General features: G+C 35.1%; 1 protein-coding gene across 9 annotated transcripts in view; it reads left to right on the forward strand.

The window, feature by feature from the left end:
* The window catches only part of RPS6KC1 (ribosomal protein S6 kinase C1), a 215,744-nt gene that overhangs the window by 57,874 nt on the left and 141,905 nt on the right, over positions 1-15,965 (forward strand). For 7 of the 9 annotated variants that reach the window (XR_003794328.1, XR_003794329.1, XM_029227679.1 and 4 more), the window contains 2 exons: positions 1,834-1,949; positions 14,189-14,282. Coding sequence is in view for 5 of the 9 variants with exons in the window: in XM_029227679.1 (XP_029083512.1) it covers positions 1,834-1,949; positions 14,189-14,282 (210 nt within the window). In the remaining 4 variants the exon portion in view is untranslated. Of the gene's footprint in view, positions 1-1,833; positions 1,950-10,410; positions 10,426-14,188; positions 14,283-15,965 lie in introns of those variants that run through there. The other 2 variants (XM_029227685.1, XR_003794330.1) reach the window with 2 other exon arrangements.

The following is a 15,965-nucleotide window of genomic DNA, read 5'->3' on the forward strand; positions in this document are numbered from 1 at the left end:
CTTACTATGTGCCTGGTATGGAACTGCTCATTTTAAGTACATTTTAATGTACATTTAAGTACATTTTCTCCATTTTGTAAATTAGGAAATAATCTGCCTAAGATTTTATAGCTAGTGAATGATAGAGCAAGTAGTTTGAACCCAGGTCTAACTCTAAAACCATTTCTTTTAGTTATCATGAAGTAGACATTTCACCATAAGCATGAGACACATTGAGCTGAGGTATTTAGTGGTTCAGTTTCAAATTCTTGCCGTGGGTAGTATAACTAGGAATCTCTCTCTCTCTCTCTCTCTTTTTTATCTTTAGGTTGACAAGCATTTTTAATGTGATCATGCTACCTTGCTTATTTACATTCCATAGAAAAAACCTGTTCACTTTCTATAAAACATTGTTAACCATTTTAAGGTGATATCATGATTAAAATCAAAATGATTGAACCTCAATCTGTTATTTTCCACAAAGTCTACTTATTATGTCCAGTTTTTTAGCTGGGATATAGTATAATCTTACACATAAGGGCTGGTTTTAAGTTAAAGTATGTTGGATCAGATGTGACATTTCCTAGTTTAGAACATCTTTTTTGTAAATATGTGTTTTTACAATAGAGTTGAGCATTTTGAAACAGATTTCCCCATAAACAAGGGAGAGTAGGCACAAATTTAGTTAGCACACCAAAATTTAATCATTAATTGTGTTTCTGAGTGGGTGGAAAATAGAGGTGATATTTTAAAAAGTTAGTAAAAAAATAAATTTCCTTACTTTATAGTTATATTAAATACTTGTTGAGCTACTGCAGGAAGTGTGGCACTGCAAAAGTAACCTCTTTTCTCTTTGTACTCTCAGATGTAGTTTAATGCTTTGACTAAAGCAAGTGAGGGCTCTGTTTTAGTCCATCTGTTTCTTTTTTTCCTCCCTTTCTTTCATTTGCTTCTTTGTAGTGATAACTGCAAAGAAGTTGACTTACTTCCAATAAGTTGTGGTGCCTATAACTAGGAATCTCTTTATACCTCAGTTTTCTATTAACATTTTGCGAAGCCACTTAAGTATGGGATGTGTTGCTCTTTTGATTTTGTATTTTTTTGAACCTAAATTGCAATCAGTATGATACATGGCATGTGACAAATGCCAACCGGTAATCTTATCTGAGAGTAGTACAAAATGGTCATATTTGAGAATGTCTTATCAGCATTCAAACTGTATATATCATTAAAAAAAATTCTTTGAAAACCACCTTTCGATCACCTTGCAAACCAGAGCTCACTGTGCTGTGTGTGTTCTCTTTTTTCTCACAAGTGTGCTTTCATGTACACTGACAGCATCACACATGGAATTTGGCTTGAAAGCTTTTTGCTTCAAGCTGAGGTTTTTGACCCCACTGACATACAGATGTTCTCGTAATTTTCTCTCTTCAGCTCCGTTTATAAATCAAAAAAGAGTGGGAAAGGGAAAATTATATGAGTAATTACAGTATTAAATTACTATAGAAAAGCATTTGAGTTCTTTATTAATTCTGCTTTCAACTTTAGTTTCAAATTAGCAGCCTCTTAAATGGTAAGTTTTTTATATTGACAGGCTTTAGATTATCACTGCATTATTTATTTACTAGTTGACACCTCTGCCTATTCTTTTATCAGAAACATTATTTTCTTTTTTGGTGGGAGCACTACTGATTCCAATTGTAGAGACTAGATTTGACTTCAGAAGTTTGCCTGATAAGCAGAGCAAATAGGCAGTGATAGGCCTGCTGCTGCTTTCTAAATTGTGAACATAAACTAACATAAATCAGTGTTTGATCTTTCTTTCCTTAAGTGTTGATTCTTATTTAATTCTAGGACGATTTGATGAAACTGTTATTGAAGAGAGGAGACAGTGTGCTGAAGATCTGCTACAGTTCTCTGCCAATATTCCTGCTCTTTATAACAGTAAACAGCTTGAAGATTTTTTCAAGGTTTGGTGTTCTTTCTGGAATATTTTGTATTTTATTAAATGTCTTTGTTTTCTAATTTGTAGTAAAGCAAGATTCAAGTTGTTTTTAAAACAAAATGTCATTTACTTTTGAATTTCATAATTCACTAAAGTAAGTAGAAGTTAATAGCTAAATAACAATGTCTATGGCATGTCTTCTGTTTCTCATGTAGAACTGTATATAATTTTCGATTCACAGATTTAAAAAAAATTGATGCTGAGGGTTTAGAGATTATCTAATTTACTCCATCATAATTGAAATACATTAAAATGTTTAAATATGATGAAACTCCAGTAGTTTTCTTCACTTTTTGAGGTGTCTTTCAGTAGTAGGCTTCTTTTCTGTTAGTCTATATTAAATTTGTTCTAATTAGACCAAGCTATGTAAAGATAGAACAAAAATAGTCACCGTACAACTTAAAGAGGTAGACTAGTACAAGTTGTATTACCACAGATGTTTGGATAGTAGTGTTTTAAGTTTCTTGACATGTAATGCCTTCATTCTGAGTTCATTATCATTTTAAATAATAATTTTCTAGCTTATTTTGTACTGAACCTGTGCTAGTTGTCGGTTAATATCAATGTCTTTATTTATAGTATTAATGTCTTTTCCTATTTCATTTAGCTCTCTAGAAAAAAGCTAGATGATTGTGCCATAATTATTTTTTCCCTTCTTTAACTAAAAATCTACTCAATTGTATATATGTCATTTCTTAGACCATATAGGCAGCAAGGTATATGAGGATCTTACAAAAGGATATACCAAAGGATCTACAAAAGGAATTTATTTTTTTATGACCTATTTTAGTTTACTGAAGGAAATTGATCTTTTGAAAGATATTATAAACTTACGACTTAGAAATAGAGTAGTAGAAAAGTTTGTAGTAACAATAAGGTTCTTGCTGATTGACTTAATTCTTAATTTTTCATTACTCTGCAAACGCGGTTGAGATGATAAATTTGGCTTCTGCTCATGACCTAATGCAGATATTTAGGATAAAAGGCCAAGTCACATTGATACAGTATTTAGCTCTTTACTAAATACAACTGTTTCTATGTGGCAGCGAATCTATGCTTTTAGAAAAAGGCAGCGTTATTTATTATTATTTTTTTAATTAATTTTTTTGGCTGCGTTGGGTCTTCGTTGCTGCACGTGGGCTTTCTCTAGTTGTGGCGAGCGGGCTTCTCATCGTGGTGGCTTCTCTTGCTGCGGAGCATGGGCTCTAGGTGCGCGGGCTTCAGTAGTTGTAGCACACGGGCTCAGTAGTTGTAGCACGTGGGCTCAGTAGTTGCGGCTCCCGGGCTCTAGTGCGCAGGCTCAGTAGTTGTGGTGCACAGGCTTAGTTGCTCTGTGGCATGTGGGATCTTCCTGGACCAGGGCTCAAACCTGTGTCCCTGCATTGGCAGGTGGGTTTTTAACCACTGTGCCACCAGGAAAATCCCATGGCAGCATTAGTAAGCAAGAAGAATATTGCTCTATAGAAATTGTGAAAGGCAGTCTTGGAAATTAACACATGCCAAGGGCTAAAAAAGGGATACAGAGGTCAGATCATAGACTGAACAATTTAAATGAAAGCTAGCTGCTCATTCTATTTCTTTTGGGTCTGGGAATTCCTAATTGTAACTGTTGCTGGAAGACACTTATTTTTAGGCTTTGTGGAATGAGAAACAAAAGGAAAGGAAGAAAAAATCGGGCAGTTTAAGAGAAGTCAAGCTAGTCTTGGAAAATATTTGGAAATATCTTAAGCAGTGTGCTTGCCGGGAGAGAAATACTGATTTGGTAATATCACAACAGTGATGCTTAGTTTCTTTACGTAGAGATCAGTAAATATGGTCTTTGAAGGTTATTTAGCTGCAGGTAAACAATAACAACAGCAAAACTCACCATATTATCTTAAACAAGAAAAGGGTTTATTTGTCTCATACAACAAAGTTTCTTTTTCCACATATATATATATATTTTTAAATTCAGGTATAGTTGATTTACAACATTATGTAAGTTTCAGGTGTACAACATAGTGATTCACAATTTTTAAAGGTTTTACTCCATTTATAATCATTATAAAATATTGGCTACATTCCCTGTGTTGTACAGTATATCCTGGTAGCTTATTTATTTTATAGATAGTAGTTTGTACCTCTGAATCCCTTACTCCTATTTTGTTCCTCCCCCTTTTCCTCTCCCCAATCATAATCACTGTTTCTCTCTATCCGAGTCTGTTTCTTTTTTGTTATATTCATCAGTTTGTTTTATTTTTTAAATTTCACATATGAGTGATATCATACTGTATTTGTCTTTCTCTTTCTGAGTTATTTCACTAAACATAACACCCTCCGAGTCCATCCATGTTGTTGCAAATGGCAAAATTTCATCCTTTTTTATGGCTGAGTAGTATTCTATTGTATATATACACATCACATCTTCTTTATCTGTTCATCTGTTGACGGACACTTAGGTTGCTTCTATATCTTGCCCATTGTAAATAATGCTACTCTGAACATTGGGGTGCATATATCTTTTTTTTAAACATCTTTGTTGGAGTATAATTGCTTTACAGTGCTGTATTAGTTTCTGCTGTATAACAAAGTGAATCAGCTATATGCATACTTATACCCCCATATCCCCTCCCTCTTGCGTCTCCCTCCCACCCTCCCTATCCCACCCCTCTAGATGGTCACAAAGCACCGAGCTGATCTCCCTGTGCCATGCAGCTGCTTCCCACTAGCTAGCTATATTACATTTGGTAGTGTATATATGTCCATGCCACTCTCTCACTTCGTCCCAGCTTCCCCTTCCCCCTCCCCGTGTCCTCAAGTCCATTCTCTATGTCTGTGTCTTTATTCCTGTCCTGCCCCTAGGTTCATCAGAACCATTTTTTTTTTAGATTGCATATATATATGTGTGTTAGCATACGGTATTTGTTCTCTTTCTGACTTACTTCACTCTGTATGACAGACTCTAGGTCCATCCACCTCACTACAGATCAAGATAGTATGGTACCGGCACAAAAACAGAAATATAGATCAATGGAACAGGATAGAAAGCCCAGAGATAAACCCACACACATATGGTCACCTTATCTTTGATAAAGGAGGCAAGAGTATACAATGGAGAAAAGAGAGCCTCTTCAATAAGTGGTGCTGGGAAAACTGGACAGCTACATGGAAAAGAATGAAATTAGAACACTCCCTAACACCATACACAAAAATAAACTCAAAATGGATTAAAGACCTAAATGTAAGGCCAGACACTATCAAACTCTTAGAGGAAAACATAGGCAGAACACTCTATGACATAAATCATATATCTTTTTGAATTATGTTTTTGTTTTTTTTGGATGTATTGGAACTGCTGGGTCATATGGTAGTTCTGTTTTTAGTTTTTCGAGAAACCTCCACACTGTTTTCTTCAGTTGCAGCACCAATTTACATTCCCATCAGCAATGCACAGGGTTCCCTTTTATCCACATCCTTGCTAACATTATTTGTGGTCTTTTTGATGATAGCCATTCTGACGGGGTGAGGTGATGTCTCATTGTGATTTTGATTTGCATTTCTCTCATGATTAATGATGTTAAGCATCTTTTCATGTGCCTGTTGGCCATCTGTATGTCTTTGGAAAAATGTCTATTCAGGTCTTCTGCCCAGATTTTAATTGGGTTGACTGTTTTTTTGATGTTGAGTTGTATGAGCTCTTTATGTATTTTGGATATTAACCCCTTATTGGTCATATCATTTGCAAGTGTTTTCTCCCAGTCAGTAGGTTGTCTTCTCGTTTTGTTGATGGTTTGCTTTGCTATTCAAAAGCTTTTTAGTTTAATTAGGTCCCATTTGTTTATTTTTGCTTTTGTTTCCTTTGCCTTTGGAAATGGATCCAAAAAATATTGCTATGATTTATGTCAAAGAATGGTCCACCTGTGTATTCTTCTAGGAGTTTTATAGTTTCCAGTCTAACATTTAAGTCTTTGATCCATTTTGAGTTTATTTCTGTATATGGTGTGAGAAAATGTTCTAATTTCATTTCATATAGAAAACGTATATCAGGTAGATATTGAGCAGTGGAATTGCTGAGTCTTACGGTAAGTTTATGTTTTTAAGAAACTGCCAAACTGTTTTCCGAAGTGACTTCACCATTCCCCAGCAATGTATGAAGGCTCTGGTTCTTTTACAACCTCACCAGCACTTGGTATCGTGTGCTTTAAAAAATATAACTATGTGTATAATGATGTCTCACTGTAGTATTAATTTCAATTTCGTAACCTCACCAACACTTGGTATTGTGTGATTTTTTTTTTTCTTTAATTTACTTTTGGCTGTGTTGGGTCTCCGTTGCTAGGTGCAGGCTTCCTCTAGTTGCGGCGAGCGGGGGCTACTCTTCGTTGTGATGCGTGGGCTCTAGGGCCTGCAGGCTTCAGTAGTTGTGGCACCCAGGCTTAGTTGCTCCGTGGCATGTGGGATCTTCCCGGAGCAGGGATCAAACCCGTGTCCCCTGCATTGGCAGGCAGAGTTCCAAATGTAATCTGGATACATGTTCTTTATTAGAGACGTGATTTGCAAATATTTTCTCCGAGTGTATGGCTTGTCTTTTCATTTTCTTAATGGTGTCATTTGATGTGCAAAAGTTTTTAGTTTTGATGAAGTATAATTTACCATTTTTTTTCTTTCCTAATCATGCTTTTGTTGTCATATCTAAGACCTCTTTGATTAACCCAAAGTCAAGAGAATTTTCTCCTACATTCCTTTCTGGAAGTCTGTGATCCATTTTCAGTTAATTTTTGTGTATAGTATGAAGTAACAGTCTAAATTAATCTTTTGGCACTTGAATATCAAATAGTCTCAGCACTGTTTGTTGAAAAGACTATCCTTTCCCTATTGAAGTATGTTGGCACTGTTGCTGAAAAAGAATTGACTATACATGTAACGCTTTATTTCTGGACTTTTGACATCTTCTGTTGATCTATGTGCCTGTTCTTTTACCAGTACATACTCTTTTGATTACTGTAGCTTTATAATATGTTTTGAAATCAGAAAGTGTAAGTTTTCCCACTTTATTTGTATTTTTCAAAGATGTTACGGCAATTTTGATTCCTTTGAATTTTCATAAAATGTTTTAGTATCAGCTTGTCCATATCAACAGAAAATTCCGATGAAATTTTGATTGGAATTTTATTAAATCTGTAGTTCAGTTTGGGGAGGATTGTTATCTTAACAATATTGTCTTCTAATCTATGAACATGAAATAACTCACCATTTATTTGTGTTCTTTAATTTGTCTCAGCAATGTTTTGCCATTTTCAGGTATAAGTCTGGCATTTCTTTTGTTAAATTTATTACTAAATATTTTATTCTTTTGTTGCTATTATGAATGGAATTGTATTTTTTCATTTAGCATTATACTTTAAAGGTTTATCCATGTTATAGCCAGTATCCATACTTCATTCCTTTTTTTATACTTCTTATAATATTCCTTTGTATGGATCCATGGATATACCAAATTTAGTTTATCCATTCATCAGTTGTTGTACATATAGATTGTCTTCTCCTTTTGACTATTATGACTGATGCTGTTATGAATACTGGCATATAAGTTTTTGTGTGGACATATTTTTTCATTTCTCTTAGTTATATACCTAGGAGTGGAATTGATGTGGGAAGATTTTAAATTTCTAATTCAGTTCATTTTCTTGTTGTAGGTCTATTCTAATTTTCTCTTTCTTCTTGAATCAGCTTGTTAACTTGTATCTTCCTAGGAGTTTTCATCTAAATTCTATAATTTGTTCATAGTGTTCCTTCCAATGTTTTAAATTTCTATAGGTATGGTAGTGATGTCCCCTCTTTCATTCATGATTTTGGTAATTTGTGTCTTATCTATTTTTTCTTGACCTGTCTAGCTAAAAGTTTGATATTTTTGTTGATCTTTACAAAGGATTAACTTGGTTTCATTGATTTTTTTCTCTATTTTTCTATTTCATTTCACTGATTTCTGTTCTAAACTCTGTTTCCTTCCTTTCGCATGCTTTGGGTTTACTTTGCTCTTTATCTAATTCTTTAATTCCTTAAATCTGAAGCTTAAGTTATTGATTTGAGATGGTTCTTCTTGTCTAACAGGCATTTACAGCTATAAATTTTCTTCTTAGCATTGTTTGAGCCTCATCCCATAAATTTTGGTTTTATTTTCACTTTTATTCAGTTCAAAGTATTTTCTGATTACTTTTATGATTTTTCTGTTGACCCATTGGTTATTTGGAAACATGTTCTTTAATTTCCAAATATTTGTGGATTTCTTAAAGTTTCATCTGTTGTTGATTTCTAATTTTGTTTTCTTGTGGTTGTGGTCAGAAAATATACATTGTGGACTTCCCTGGTAGCTCAGTGGTTAAGAATCTGCCTGCCAATGCAAGGGACACGGGTTCGAGCCCTGGTCTGGGAAGATCCCACATGCCACGGAGCAACCAAGCCCGTGTGCCACAACTACTGAGCCTGCGCTCTAGAGCCCGCGAGCCACAACTACTGAGCCCACATGCCACAACTACTGAAGCCCGCGTGCCTAGAGCCCATGCTCCACACCAAGAGAAGCCACTGCAATGAGAAGTATGTGCACCGCAATGAAGAGTAGCCCCCACTCGCCACAACTAGAGAAAGCCCACGTGTAACAGTGAAGACTCAACACAGCCAAAAATAAATAAATAAATTTATAAAAAGAAAAAAAAAGAAAATATACATTGTATGATTTCATTCCTTTAAAATTTACTGAGACCTGATTTATTTCCTAGCAACATTGAAAGGAGCATATATTTTGTTGTCAGGTGGAGTTTTATGTAAATATCTGTTAATTCAAGTTACTTGATAGTGTTGTCATCTTTATCCTTGCTTATTTTCTGTCTAGTTGTTCTAGCAATTATTGAGATTGAAGTATTGAAGTCTCTAATTATTGTTGAATTTTCTATTTTTCTTTTCAGTTATGTTAATTTTTACTTTATTTTGGGGCTTTTTTGGCATAGAATGGTTATATCTTCCTGATGAATTGATTTTCTCAACCTTATGAAATGCCCCTCTTTCTAGTAATATTTATTGTCTTAAAGTCTGTTTTGTGTGATTTTAATATAGGCACTCTAGGTTTCTTACAGTTGCATGGTACTTTTCTTTTATTCTTTTGCTTTCAGTCTGTTTGTATTATTGAATCTAAAGGGTACTCTTACGTGCACTATATATAGTTTAAAAAAACTATATATAGTTTTTTTTATTCAGTAGGCAAATTGCTGTTGTTGATTGTGGTATTTAGTCCTTTTATATTTAACTATTGATAAGATTGAACTTTTGTCTGCCATTTTGCTATTTGTTATATGTCTCATATTTTTTGTTCTTTTGTTTTTCTACTTTATACCACCTTTTGTATTAAATAGGTATTGTTTATTATACCACTTAAACTCTTTTTTTTTAGGTGTATGTTTTTAAAAGTTATATTCTTACTGTTTGCTCTAGGGATTAAAATATGCACTTTAACTTATGACAATTTACTTGAGAAGAATACTAACTTAATTCCAGTAAAATATAGAAAGTTTGCTCCATAGAGCTCTATTTACTCCTCCTTTTTTGTTATATTATCGTATACCTCAAATGTAAACTGAACAATACAGTGTTATGATGCCTTTTCAAAGAGTTAAGGGAGGAAGAGAGAAGAACATATATTTATGTAGTCTTTTTATTTACCCTCATATTTCCTTTTTTTGGTGTTATTTGTTCAGGTAGATTTGAATTACCATATGTTGTCATTTCCTTTCATCTTGAAGGATTGTAGTTTCTTTTTTTGTGCAAGGCAGGCTTGCTAGCAATAGAGTCTCCCAGTCCTTGTCTGGAAATGTTTTTATTTACTCATCATTTTAAAAGAATAGTTTGCTGGATGTATAGAATTATTGATTGACAGTTCTTTTTAACAGTTTGAATTTATCATTCCTCTGTCTTTTGTCCTTTATTTTATTTTATTTTATTTTTGTGGTATGCGGGCCTCTCACTGTTGTGGCCTCTCCCGTTGTGGAGCACAGGCTCCAGACGCGCAGGCTCAGCGACCATGGCTCACGGGCCCAGCCGCTCTGCGGCATATGGGATCTTCCCGGACCGGGGCACGAACCCGTGTTCCCTGCATCGACAGGCGGACTCTCAACCACTGCGCCACCAGGGAAGCTCCCTTTACTGTTCTTTTATGTGAAGTCAGCTGTTAATTATACTGTAGTTCCAGTGTATAAGTCTTTTTCTGTTGCTTCTTTCTGAATTTAGCCTTTGTCTTTCAACCGTGACTAGCTGTTGATCTGTTTCTGTTTATTTTATTTTGGGTTTAATTTATCTTCTTGTGTTTGTAGATTTAATATTTTTGTCAAATTTTGGAAGTTTTATGCCCTCACCTCTTCAAATATTCTTTTTCAGCCCTTTTTCCTCTCTCATGTGTGGTACTCCTATTACATGTAAGTTGGTATGCTTGATATTATCCCACAGCTCTCCCTGGTTCTCTGTTATTATTCAGTTTTTTTCTTATGATGTTCATATTGGATAGTTTCTGTTGATCTTCAAGTTCATTGGTTATTCTTCTTTCTCAAATGTATTGTTGAACTTCTCTAGAGAATTTAAAATTTTGTTACTATACTTTTCAACTCTAGGATTTTCATTTGGTTCTTTCTTTCTTAAAATTGAGATTAATTCACATTACATAAAATGCACCAATTAAGGCATACAGTTCAGTGTTTTTTAGTTTGTTCACAAGGTCATGAAACCATTATTACTGTCTAATTTCAGAACATTTTTATCACCCCAAAAGAAACGTTATACCCGTTAGCATTCACCCCTCCTACCCCACTTGCCCCAACCCGTAGCAAACACTAATTTACTTTCTGTTTTGATGGATTTGCCTATTCTGGACATGAATGGAATCATACAGTATGTGGCCTTTTGCATCTGACTTGTTTCACATAGCTTAATGTTTTCAAGGTTCATCTGTGTTGTAGCATGTATCAGTACTTAAGTCCTTTTGATGGCTGAATAGTATTCCATTAAGTGGGTATGAATATACCACATTCTGTGTATCCATTCATCATCACACTTTACTCTTTCTTTGTATGTCTCATAATTTTGTTGTTGAACACTGAAAAATTTGGATAATATAGCAACTGTGTGTTCTAATTTTTTTCCCCTGAGGGTTGTTGCCATTGTTTTATTAGTGTGTTCAGTAACATGTCTGTACTAAATCTGTGTAGTCTGTTTGATGTACGGTGTGTGACTGCTAATATCTCTGCTCAGCTTAAAATCTTTATTGTAGTTTTAAACCTGGCTAGGTGCCTTGTATAAGCATAGCTTGGGTCAGCCAGTGATTGGCCTTTGCTCGTACACTTTGTTTCATTATATGCTTCTCCCTTATGCTGATGATTCTTTGTGTGTTTTCAAGGTTCAAGCAGTTTTAAAGTTTGCCCTGGCTTTTGTTTTCCTTTGGCATCTCTTGCATTTCTCTGCATGTGCACCCTCTCATGGTTTGCCAGGGATTTGCAGATAGCTTGATCCGTCTCTGGTTTTTCCTGCATGGATAGGTAGAGAACTTATTAAGAACCCTTATGGCCATGTTATTTTCTGGATCTTCCTGCTAAATGTCTGGCTAACGTGCTGGTCCTTTGCTTACTACAACTTCATGCTTGCTGAGCCACTGTCCTTGCCATTTCTTTGGCACTAAGATTGCTACTATTATTGGTAACACTGTTTTTTGTGGGGGGGACCTTTTTTCTGTGCTTAAGTCTAAATCATGCCCGCCTCTTCTGCAGGTGATCTGCTTGTTTTTAAGGCTTGTCTTCCCTTGTATAATTACCATGGCAACCCAGCTGGGAGGGAATATATGAACAACCTCAGGCAAGAATGTCACAGACCCCCACAGTTCTCACCGGGGCTTCTGTGGTTTTATGAGTAGCCACTTATTCATTTGCTTTATGTTTTTTGGTTAATTTCCAGAGCTCTTAAATGTAAAATTGTTTTGACAGTTTTCTCTAGTTTCATCATTGCCTTTTGGGGAGCATTTGCTGATTTACCACCATATTTGGATGTTCCAGCATATCTGAACTCCTTCCCCCCCAGATTGACTCTTCATTAATCAAAACCTTTGAGATGCTGTATAATAAGAGTTTCTTTTTATTGCATACTCAGAAACACTAAAAGGTTAATGTTTTTGAACTAGGGGTTTAAAGTAGAATTGTGGCGTATTTTCCTACTACTTCCCTTAAGTTCCTCTAGAACAGTTTTTATTATTTTGTTTCATTAAAGATTTATTCTTTATTATCTATTTTGTATAATATTGTTTATTAAATTAGGTAAGTAAAATTTCTGTAGGATTAGGAGCTAAACATTTCTTGCATTCTTCAGTATTTTGTTTTTATCTTATGAGCAAATCTTGTATCAGCTAGTAATAACAAATAAAAATTTGAGTGCTCATTACATTGTTCTAAACACTTTACATCTGTGAAAACTTTTAGTCCTAACAACTCTTTGAGTTAGTGATGTAGATATTATTTCCATTTTTATAGGTAGGTAACTTAAAGTCACATACCTGGTAGTGGAAGAGGTAGTTAATAGTTGAAAGGCACTTTCTACTATGTGAGATTATACCTAAAATCAAATTTGCCTATTAAAATTCTCAGGAATACTTTTACATTTTCTTAGGGTTTGGTTTGGATATTGTTTAAAGGATGGCTTAGTCTAGAATAGATACTCTTCTTTTTGGAGAAAAATTCAGTTACAATCTGTGATTTGAATATTTTAATTAAAAAATAGAATAATGTGATAAAAATTCTTCTAAAAATAATCGTTTTCAAAGTTTCAGTTCACTTAAAACTCAGGGAAGTAAAATTTGTTAATTTGAGAGGGACCATTTCAAATTTCTCAAAGATGAACTGGCAGGGAGACTTGATTAGGTAAAGATAGTTGTTAGGGGCAGGGGAAGGATAGTTGTTGAGTTCTTTGTGCTGACACAGAGAGGAAATAGGGGTCTTGTATTTCTCTTGGGTTTTGCTATCCTGGTAATAGTGTTTGGGGGTATAGAACTGTGGGTGGAAGGTAAAAGGAAATATGTTAAAGAGCAGAAGAGCTATTATTTTAATTAGTTATAGTTATTTAAGGGTTATAAACCTTTATATATGTTATTGGAGCATTCAGTCCATAAAGCCACAGCACAAAATCACAGCACACCACTTGCCTGATAGAGCATTCGCTAGTTGCACACAGAGTAAGAGAAAATAATCTTTTCAGGCCTGAATTTTCAAACTTAAATATAGAATTAAAATGATGGTCACATGGATAAATCAGTTTTATATTTATTAAAAATGTATCTCTTTAATAAAATATCTTAAATTTATTTAGTCTTATGTACATTGCATTCAAATGATTCTCGAATATAAGGCACTTCTCGGATCACTTGAGGTGCTGTGTTGTAGTTTTTAATTTGGTAAAATTAAATGACTTCCTAATGGATTCCATCATTTATCATTAATTAGAAAGACTAGTGACTACTAAGGATACTGAGTAATACCCACCACTTTAGCTGGTGGGCTTTTTCTTTTTCTGCATTTTTTTTTTTTTTTTTTTTGCGGTATGCGGGCCTCTCACTGCTGTGGCCTCTCCCGTTGCGGAGCACAGGCTCTGGACGCGCAGGCCCAGCGGCCGTGGCTCACGGGCCCAGCCGCTCCGCGGCATGTGGGATCCTCCCAGACCGGAGCACGAACCCATGTCCCCTGCATCGGCAGGTGGACTCCCAACCGCTGCGCCACCAGGGAAGCCCTCTGCACTTTTTTTAATGAGTACTTTTGGTAGATTTAAAATAACATGCTTTTGTAAAAAGCCACACGTTATTAAAAACATTGTAAAATTCTTGTTGAATTTTTAAATAATAGGCTATGTTTTAGAACAGTTTAGGTTTACAGAAAAATTATGCAGAAAGTATAGAGTTTTCCCATAGATTCCCCTTTCTCCCTCACAGTTTCCCCTATTATTAACATCTTTCCTTGGTGTGGTACATTTGTTACATTTGATGAACCAATATTGATATTCCTATTGATTTTTTAAAAGCAGTTGTAATCTAGTTTAATAGATGAACATTTTTGTAATTCTTGTACATAGATGAGATAACCATTGTTCTCATTACTGATTTTTTAAAATACTCATATCGACAATGAAGCACAGTTACTTTGGTCTTTTTAGGGTGGAATAATCAATGATGGTTCTGAATTGATTGGTCCCGTTGAAGCTTATTCGGATTCCCTCATTGATAGCTTTCCTGAATGTACTACAGAAGGTAAGAGATTTAAATTTTTTTTTTCATTTCAGTGGTTTTGATTGTGACAGACTATAAATCATAGCTACATTGCCAAAATTAGGTGGATATAGGAATTTGAGAGTATTTCACTAATTCTAAGATACTTTTTTTCCCTCATGTTTTAACATCACTGATATTGAGTACATAATACTGGGTTGATGATATCTTACATTTAATAGACAGATTTTTTCTTTCTCAGTGATGTATAAAATAATGATTTGTCCTACAATTAATGGCTTCTTAGATTTGATGAAATGTGGTATAATGAGTGTTCAGAATTTGTGCTGTCTAGTATAAGAATGCCTTGCTAAAGTTTATTTAGCAGCATCTGACTATCAGACAATTAATTTCAAGACTGGCTTTAAAAGTTTAGTCATGTACCAGAAAGAATATATCTAAGGCAGTTTTAGTGTTTTTGATATATTTTATAATAACATGAGTCTAAACCAAAGCAATTTTTATACTTTTAATCACTTTAATTTAAGAATGCTTAATCTCTTGTTTTATTCCTCTGTTAAGCCATCTTTGAATTTTTATGAAGACTTAAAATACATATTTTGGTCTTTGAATTTCCTTAGCTAGTTTTCTTCCAGAAAATATTTTGGAATTAAAAAAGAGAGAGACTTGGGGACAGGGTGGGGAGTCTTTAAAAATAGGTAATTAGATTTGTTTGAGGTGGCTTAGGTTTGGTTTATATAAAAGAAAAATCATAGACTAGATAATATTTCTTGATCTCTTTCATGGGTAAGAATTTATGGTAGAGGAGAATGGTGTATGACTCTAACATGGGAGGTAGCCATGATCTCATTGTAGTGATGTTTTTGTGGGGATGTGTACTGATGTCATACAGTGACAGACACATTGACGTAGATCTATTGCAGTAATTCCCATCATGTTTTGGTAGGAACAACAAGTTCCCATCCATTGTGTGGGCTGATGCACTTAAAATTTATTTTTCTTTTGGTGGTACCACATTGAGAAGTGATTAGCTTTTCTTATTTTTCATGATGGCTCTCATTGACTTAAAAGCACAGTCCGTTAACTTACACCTACTGTTCTGTGAAATGTATGGGGTCCTTAGGCCCAGGGGTCTCCCTTGGGTCCTCAGTATCTTTGACTCCATCCTGAATCAGCTGAGGTCATAGAAAAACATTGTTGATAGTAATTTTATTTTATAGTCCATCAGGTTTGTTGGGAAAAAGAAAATCTATTCTCCACGACCTATTTTGATCTGAGATACTTGCTAGGCTTTGGAAAATCTAATCACTGCTTGAGATGCTAAGGTGACTCTGTTTCTAGAACTAGTTTCCTTGGAGGGTGACTTTTCTGGGATAACCTGATCTGGGTGTTGCCTCAGAGATACACTCCTACTCCTGAGAAAGAGGGAGAGGGCATTTTCTGCCTGTAAATGTGCTGATTTGGTGATGTCCAAGAGAGGACAAGTAGGAGAGTTAGAAAGATTTGTGGGACAGTTTTTTTTTTTTTTTTTTTTTTTGCGGTACGCGGGCCTCTTAACTGTTGTGGCCTCTCCCGTTGCGGAGCGCAGGCTCAGTGGCCATGGCTCACGGGCCCAGCCACTCCGCGGTATGTGGGATCCTCCCGGACTGGGGCACGAACCTGTGTCCTCTGCATCGGCAGGTGGACTCTCAACCACTGTGCCAC

Source organism: Monodon monoceros, unplaced genomic scaffold (genome assembly GCF_005190385.1).
Source record: "Monodon monoceros isolate NGI ecotype Baffin Bay Population unplaced genomic scaffold, NGI_Narwhal_1 Super_Scaffold_18, whole genome shotgun sequence".
Taxonomy (NCBI): domain Eukaryota; kingdom Metazoa; phylum Chordata; class Mammalia; order Artiodactyla; family Monodontidae; genus Monodon; species Monodon monoceros.